Source organism: Pundamilia nyererei, unplaced genomic scaffold (assembly GCF_000239375.1).
Source record: "Pundamilia nyererei isolate P.nyererei 1_Seehausen unplaced genomic scaffold, PunNye1.0 scaffold00567, whole genome shotgun sequence".
NCBI lineage: Eukaryota > Metazoa > Chordata > Actinopteri > Cichliformes > Cichlidae > Pundamilia > Pundamilia nyererei.
In genome coordinates this window covers 80,081-89,010 of record NW_005187968.1, presented here as the reverse complement: position 1 = coordinate 89,010, position 8,930 = coordinate 80,081, and the positions used below count along the sequence as shown (strand labels likewise).

At 38.2% G+C, this 8,930-nt stretch overlaps 1 protein-coding gene across 4 annotated transcripts in view; it reads left to right on the top strand.

The window, feature by feature from the left end:
• The window catches only part of LOC102192107 (histone acetyltransferase KAT7-like), a 15,120-nt gene extending 12,893 nt beyond the window's left edge, over positions 1 to 2,227 (top strand). For all 4 annotated transcript variants that reach the window (XM_013907870.1, XM_013907869.1, XM_005754442.2 and 1 more), the window contains exons 14-15: positions 1,306 to 1,412; positions 1,543 to 2,227. In XM_013907870.1, coding sequence (XP_013763324.1) covers positions 1,306 to 1,412; positions 1,543 to 1,641 — 206 coding nt within the window. In that variant the 3' untranslated portion in view covers positions 1,642 to 2,227. The remainder of the gene's footprint in view (positions 1 to 1,305; positions 1,413 to 1,542) is intronic.
• Positions 2,228 to 8,930: the final 6,703 nt, after the last annotated feature.

Below are 8,930 nucleotides of genomic sequence, written 5' to 3'. Positions count from 1 at the left end.
AAGCGTGGCCACTTTTGTGAATGGGTCAGAGAGCACTGCAGCCATATCGAGTCAATGTACTGGTGATAAATGAAGGCGGGTGCACGCGAGGCTTCCCCTGTGGTTTTCTGCCAAAGAAGCGGTGACTCGGAGGAAGCGAGGAACGCCCTGCTCCCATGGTGCATCGCGTTTGTTTGCGCTGCTCGTTTCTGCTTCTGTGATTAAAAACAAACAGTGCAGTCACACGCTCACGTCTGTGTAAGGCATTAAGGCACAGCAGTGCTTTGAGTGACACCGGCCTCAAACACACGACACATTCATTTTCCTTGTCTTCATGTTGCAGTCCAGCTCACATGCTGCTTGTATTTCCTTCTTTATGGAGGATTTTGGAATATTTGAAGTTATTCACACCTCTGTTTACTAGCTTACACTTGTATTGTTTCACGGTGCTTATGCATCCTTTGCATTTGATGGGATTGACATCATCATTTAACAGCACTATAATCATCACGTTGTGTATTCTAAAGTTTTCAATAATTTCACTTCAATATCCAGTATTGTGTTTCGTTGTTACCCCTCTGCTGTAACAGGCTGGTGGGGTTTTATATTCACAGACACCCAAGTTTGTGAATGCAGTAACTCGAGAACGATGTTCGATATCTTAGGTGTATCCCTAAAAATCTCAGACGGCTTTGAATCTCAGTGACCTCATCCTCAAGGTCAGGGGTCAGAGGTCAAGTTTTTATGAAACTGTTGTCAATGCAAAAAGTTGAGAAGGACGTGACGTAGGATCTTGAAAATGCTAGCTACCATAGGTGTATCTAATTGGAGGTTGGAAGCACTGACACGCCAGTATTTGATAGGAGTTACTTTTCATAAATGACGACTTCACCGCGAGCGTCCTTCAGTGCAATCTGTTTGACACGCGGAATAAAGAAGAATGTGACTAAACAGTGAATGGTTCAGTGATAACACTCTGTTCCTTCACTTCTGAGCATCTTTTTGTCCTCTTTTATTTGTATTTTTTCTTTTGAACTCAGAATGTCTTCTTGTTATTTTGAATCTAGGAAAATGTCTCCAGCTCGCACAGAGTGATGACAGTGACTCTTCTCAGTCACCCCACTCTGCTGCTCTGTGTGTCCCTGTGCCACAGATAGTAAAGTTACATCTGAGCTTTCTGAAGACCTGAAGGGAATATTTTAATGAAAAAAAACTTTTAAATATGAATTTTTTAAAGATGTTTTTTATGGGTGTAATGAATGCAGGGAAATGATTTGAAAGCTGCTGATGATTCATCCTCAGTTTCTCTCACTTTTATGTTCACAGAGATCAGCCAGGAAACGGCAGTGAACCCGGTGGATATAGTCAGCACACTGCAGTCCCTCCAGATGCTTAAATATTGGAAGGGGAAGCACCTGGTTTTAAAGAGACAGGTATGAAACACAGCCATGCCGTTGTCTCTGTTTAGTAGATTAGCCACTCTCTCCCAATTAGCAGCTGGTTGTTGTTTATGATTCTAATAACCAGGGTTACTTTGCGGGGTGTTTCCTTCTTCCTTTAAAGGACCTTATTGATGACTGGAAGGCCAAGGAGACCAAACGTGGTAACAGCAAGACCATTGACCCCACAGCCTTAAAATGGACCCCACCCAAAGGGACGTAGAGGAGCTACCAATACACACACTCCAAAAACACACAGTCACGCACAGATCCTCCTCTGTACACGGGCATGCTCACAGACGCTGAGTCTAAACCCTCACTCACTATTGTACGAAATGCTTTCAGCAGCTACAGCGCAGTCACAGACATGGACAGTTGCTACTCTGGGTTCAAGTAACCACAACGTTAGTCCACAGGTAGGATTCCTGTTAAAAGAATTGTTTGGAGATTTCCCTAAAATTTGAATTAGAAAAATAAGGAAAATCCATATGAGTCTGGGAATGACTTCTCAGACACTTAACTGTGTGTTAGTAAAAACCCTGAGTTGCCAGGTGTTTAATAGCAAGCGATCAGGAACGACGTCCTTTTGAAAGGAAAGCTACATAAATAAAATATGTAAAGGAAGAGGGCTAATGAAAAGCAATGTTTAATTTCTGTGAGCGGGAAAACTACATTTAGATGTATCTCGAGCAATAAGCAGTGAAATAAAGACAGATTACAGAACAGGTCCTAACATACAACATCCAATACAGTACTTAACACATTTATAAAAAGGAAATATAAATTTGCTTTATTTGTGGCGGGATGCTGACAAGTTAAATAATTAATTAATGATTCAAATCTTGTTTTATTACTGTTTTGATAGGGGTAGACATTTTTACGACAAAGCAACACCGGGGTTGTCGCTGTCTTTTCATTTTTTGCGTATTACATGCGCTATGCTAAAGCTAGCAACAACAGCTGCTTAAAGTTAGCTGGTTTGTTTGGGCCAAAAGTGGGCATTTAAAAAATAATATGGTGAAAAATAGGAACGATATTCAGTCACAATTTTAAATATTTATTTCCCTGTTCAGGATGTAGAACGACCCTTATTTCATGGCAGCCAAAATAGCTACACTCCCCTGTATAGTATTTTATAAGCTAGCAAAAACCACTACTAAAGTTAGCTGGTTAAGACTTTCCTGAAAATGGGCATTTTGGGAAAAATGGCAAAAATAACACAGATATTCAATAAAACTGATGAATATTTCTTGATTAAACAGTATTTTATAAGCTAACTAGCTAGCTATAAACTATTGATGTTGAGTTTAGCTAATTAGCTTTTGATTAGCTTTTGCTATAAATTATTTTTTTAAAGTGGGGGATAACATGAGAATGTTATTCAATACAATATTGAATGTTGGATTGTTCTGATGAAATGGGCTTTGAGTTTTATGTAATTCTTTAACATTTTCACAAATGCAGTTATACATTTTACACAATAGAACAGACAGGTTTTATTATACACTGACCACAGCCACTATTCATCTTTAGGTTCTTTTGACGTGTGTATACGTAGCATGGCCGCTGATAGCTTCTTGACCTCATTTGTTCTCTGCAAACTGAAGGTAATCGTGCATCGTTAGCGCACCTTCTCCCAGACACTTAATTAGCACGGCGCACCAGGCCCGCTTGCTAATCCAATCAGTGGCATGTGGTATCAAATCTGCAGTGCATTTCAGTCTGTCATTGAGACAAAATGCAGGTCGGCAACACTTTGACTCGTGTAAACGTGTTTTTGCAGACACAGACCAGCTGGTTGTGATTAAACAGGACCATGTCTGGGCTTGCATGTAATACTGCCATCCACATGATTAAATGGAGAGTTTTCAAACAAACTGGAGAAGAAATAAGGTTGATCATTCCTCTGGGACGAGTGATGAAATCTAAAGAAAGAAAATGTCCAAAAGTATCAAACCACAGTGAGCAAACAACACTATGTAAATTAGTGTTCACATATTTGACACATACACAGGTGAAAAGTAATGAAAAGTGATTTGATCTAACTTAACTTAATGCATTTTATCAACTAGATGCAGTATTGAAAAGCTAATATGGTTTTAGGTCAGGTGTTTTACCTTACGGCCTTGTGGCTGTTTGAACCCAGAGCCGATCAGTAACAGAGCTTCTCATGCAACAAAGCCTCACATTGTGTCCAGCATTTAACCCCGTCTCATCCATCTCTTGGTTAGCAAAAAGCTATAGCTGCCACTGGGCCACGTTTGTACCGTCACCAAGGAGGAACCTACCCACGATGTGTGTTTTTGTGTGTTTTCCGTTTGTTTTTGTAACTCATGTTTTAAGACTTTTCTCTCAGTTGTGTCTGCAGTTTCATTTTTTTTCAGTTTATAGAGTTTGGGAGCTCTTGTGTGCTTTGTTTGGTTTTGTTAAAGTTCTCAATGATTTTCATACTTTTTCTACCTCTGAGGTTTTACCACTGTATAAAAAGCTAAAATGGCGCATTAAGCTTCTTGTTTTGTTGTGTTTGGGGTTTTTTGTTGTTGTTTTTTAGTTTTTGTGTGTGTATTAACGTGAAAATAATGTAGATGTTACTGCCCAGCAAGTGTTTTGGGGTTTTTTATAGATTTTTTTTTTTTTAAATAGCCTATTTATATTCTTAAAAAAACCACATTAACTACATAGAGCGTAAACAAGCGTAGAGGAATCTCTCCTTTCTAGGGAACTGATTTCCTGGTGAATCAAATATTTTAAAAAATCGAAAAAAAAACATTGTACATGCTTTTGAATGTGTCTACAAACTGGGAAGTACAGGAAGAACAATCCAGAGCATTTCCCCACCAACAAAGGCGATGAGTCATTTACATTTCAGAGATTTATTCCATGTTATCAAAAGTGACGTGATTGAGTCAAAACATGTCACTGTGCACATTGTCACTACCTATTACCACCATAGTTGATGCTGTGATCTGTTAGAAAAGGGCAGCCTTGTTGTGTAAGCTCAATAAGCATGGTTGGCAGCACTTTAAATTTTTTTAATTTGTTCTATATGATTGATTAAAATATTATTTTAATTCTATTGACAATCTCTACATTTATTGATCTGGATCAACATGTTGAAGAATTTTAATCAGCATTTAATGTTTTGGTAAAGGAGTAGCTGGCTGTTATTATCAAATGTGGATCTGTGAACATTGATCTGTGATCGATATCTCTCTCGCGTCTGTTCGGTAAATATGAAGCTGTTCGCTTATCTTAGACTGGAAACTGGGAAATAGCCATTCTGGCTCGAGCAAATAACCGACTTTAAAACAGGAAATTCCCTTTTTGTTCTGACTAAACATCTGCTTGGTCCAACAGAGGATTCACATACATCCTAACAATCCTCAGTTTAGGTAACTGAAGGAAATACATATTTAAACACTGAGTGGCTGCAGGCACTAAAAGCGAAACAAGCTAGCAGTTGTAAAAATACTACTAGTAGTTTTTTGTTTGTTTTTTACCAAACAGACACGGGGGTGGTTTCAATCGTGCTGTCTAACACTTGGTAAGAGTCAGAAACATTGTGCATAAGTTTAGACAGCAGCTGGCTGTGAAATTAGAGGTGTGTTGCCAACAATGTCACATTGAATCAACCATTATCTTTTTTATTTTTATATTTTTTCCTGTAGCTTTTGTGTCACACTTGAGCCATTTTCTTTTCCCGACTGTGGCTTAAAGTTACATTTCTTCTTGTGTTGAAACAACTGTTGCCTTTAAAGTTCATTAGTTTAAAAAAATCAATGTCTTTTTGTCCTGTTTTATATACTGATCGATTCTGTGTACGGGTTATCTGCATTTGACATATTAATACATATTTGTGTTATCCGGTGGTTAATGTGGTTAAATGCACTGTCATTGGGTCGTACAGCACAGGGCAACAGTGCTAACAGACACTCCATTTATCCTTTTAGCATGAGCTCTCAATAAATCACTCACAAATGTGCTGCAGCCTGAATTTACTTGTTGGTAGGTTGTTGTTGTTTTTTAACTCATGTGCATTAACAGCAAAGTGCGCTTACTTACCATTTTCTCCTTTCTTTTTTTTTGCCTTTAAATGAATCTCCAATGAATAAAAAGCATCCTCAAACACTCCTGGCTACAGTGTTCCATACATGATTGGGATGCTTGTGCTCTCGAGGTCTTTTTTGGCTGAGATGACTGGTAAGCAAAAGGCTTTGGTATCAGAGAAAATATTATAGAGGATGGGGTCCTTTTTTCAGGCCTCCATTATGCTGATATTTAAGAGTCTTACAGGAAGAAATCCCATCATTAAGGGTGTACTCTTTTCCTTCTTACCTGAGCAGAAAATGGGCCTAATTATAATGCTGAAAACAGCCCATTAAATCTGTAAATAACTGGAGTGTTTTGAACTTTAGAAAAAAATCAAATTTACCCGTGTGTGTAGGGTCCTTGTTTTCAAGAAACCTGTCATGACGTTGTTGTGCTTGTGTCTATTTTCCAATCACCTCTTCATTCCTCCCTCTGGTGCCAATGGCAGCTATAGATGGACAGTTTTAGAGCATTTTGCTGGTTACTAACGCACCCATATGCTATCACGACTCCCTGGAGAAACAAAGATGCATTCCTTTGCCTTTCATAGGTCACCAGAAAGCTGTTGTTGTAGTGCTACCTATTTAAACTACTCACACAAAGAAGTGACACAAAAGTAGCGTGACATTGCTGTGTAGCTCAGTTGTGCTTTTGTACCTGCTTCTCCTCTTTGCCTTCCTCTTCAATAAAGACAAATGGTGAAACAAACAGATTTCGCCTCATGTGTTGACTGTGTCCCGAACAGCATCCTTAAAGGTTTAAGGATTGTTTAGGCTCGGTCAGTTTGCTCAGCTAATAAGGAACTTATAGACAAAAGAGTATTTCTAAGTGTCGTGCCTGTTTAAATAACTAAATATGCAATGCCACTGATCGCTTAAAGGGGCATTTCAGCAATAGCAAGTATCTACTGCATGTCTAATCTGACTAAATAAATCCTGGTACTACTGCGGTCATGTCGGCTTTGAAGAAGATGATCGAGTTTTGTCCACGCTGGAGACTGAAAATCAAGATATCCCACATCCACAAGAACACAATTGGCAGAAAAAAATAACAAAACTGCACAAAATACACTTAATTTTAAAAAAATTGCAAAATTCCAACAAACATCAGATCATAAAACTTAAAGAGCTACAAAGAGAATGTAGGTCTGTGGTTTGAGTTTATTCCGTTTGAATAGTGCTGCTGAAACCAGTTCTACCCAACAGGTGGTTTCATTGGAGAGCATCTGAAATTAAAATGTCAATTTATTGTTAATTGTTGTTACAACACTTAAATGAGAGATGTGTGGTTTGGAGGCTTTACAAAGGAATACCACACGAGGGCTGTTAATTGTTCAAGGGAATCCATCCAAGCTTTTCCTTCAGAGCTCAAAGAAGCATGATGACATACGGGGTTTAAGTGATGGAGTGTTGTTTGGGCTGCATGAAAGTACTGAATCTCTTCATAGGCCAGGACAGTTATGGAGACTGACTGCACAATAATACTGCAGCTGGAAAATGAAAGACAACATTTCTGTACGGTGCAGTGTTTGAGCCCCTCGTTGAACATGAATCTCAAATGTATGTTTTTCACACGCTATTAAAAAATATATATTTATAAGATCCATTAATTTTATTTGCACAGGATGTAAAGGTTTTCAAAAAGATTATTTTAAGATCCTTTCTGCATTTATGCTGATTTTGAGCTGCCAAAGAGAGATTGAGGGGATTAAGATAAATCAGGGCCTGCAGGCTCTTTCTAGCATATATTATTGTATCATCAGTTAAAAAGAAGGTTGAACATAAAGTGTTGGTTTGGAATAACAATGTCATTATTATTAGATTAAATAACTGGATCAAGAACAGATCTCTGTGGTGCCTCAAAATGTTTAAAGAGCAGAACTGACTCAGAGTTGTAACACTTGCTAATTCCACACATGAGGGAGATGATAGGAGACCTTTGACCTTTGATCTGCTCTTTTTCCTGGTCACGCTTTCATGTTAGTTAGATGCAAAGATGTAACATGTGATTTATTAATTGTAATATCTTTACAGAGGGCTGATGCAGGGGAAAAGAATGTGCCTGTCAGTGTTTTAAATAAAACATCTGTTACCAAATGTTTATTTCGGTTGCAAATTCTAAATATTTATTAATTAATGAATTAATTTACTTATTAGATAAGCAAATGTAGCCTAAAGCAGAGCTGAATATTAGTGTGGTTCCCTGTAAATACACTTAAAAATGCCCTCGTATACTCAGGGTTTCTATTCCACTTTTATTTTAGTGAGTTTAAATAACAATAGGTAATAACAATTAACACCAAACATCTTTTTTGCTTATTTCTAATTATTAAAACGTAAATTAAGAATTAGTGGACCAGTAGGGGTCATGAACACGAGAGAATGATATTCTGCAAGTAATGCATGACAGAGAAAGAAAGCACACTTAGCTAATGAAATCATCTTTAATGAATCTGGCACAAACTGAGCGAACCCTTTGAAAAGACACGAGACTTACATATGCATTAAGTTTAAATGTGGCAAGATATCATCAGCTACAACATACAGCAGTGCAGTTCATCAGAGATCGATGGGAGTGAAGTTAGCGATTTTTAAAAGCATTTATTTCAGCTCATTGTAACAGGTGTTTGGACCGTGTCGGTCAAAGTGCGTCATACTCAGTGTCCTGTTGGTCAACAATGGATGGCTGAATAAGACGTTATAACTGAAATGGAGTTTGGTTTCTTTTCTTTTTTTGTCTTCAGTAAGAGTCCGATTTAAATTCTTCTTCCATGTCTGTAAAACAGAAAGAAAACAGCAAAAACAAATATTAGAATGAACATTTAGATTTGATTATAATCAAGCTTGAAAAACACTTTTTAAATGGCAGATTCAAACATGATAACAGAGCCGCTACTCTATCTAAAGAGTTATGCAAAGCAAACATTATATACAAATAGACGTGGCTGTAGCCGGACATTTACCTCCTCCTAAACTCCTTCTGCCCATGAGTCCAACGAACATCTCCCCTTTATTTCCTGTAAAAACAAAACAACACACAGAGAAAGAGGAACACAAAGATTTTTAGGCTCGCTACCAAAAGAAAACAATAAAGAAAAGTTGAACTGTAATCTGTCTTACTCACTTTTCCTGCCCAGTCTCACAGCGTGGGATACACCTGAAACAAGCAAGAGATAAAGAAGTCTCGGGTATTACAGGAAGCAAAAAGGACTGTGGAGCACATCATCCACTCTAAACCATGCAGTACAATTATGAGCTGGCTTATTTGCTCACCTGAGCTTCTTCCCATCAGACCGTGGAACTGCTGCGCTTTGGACCGCTTGATGAGATCTGCCAGACGAATGGTTAATCCTCTCTCCACTGGGTAACCCTGCTTACACACACACACACACACACACACACACACACACACACACACACACAC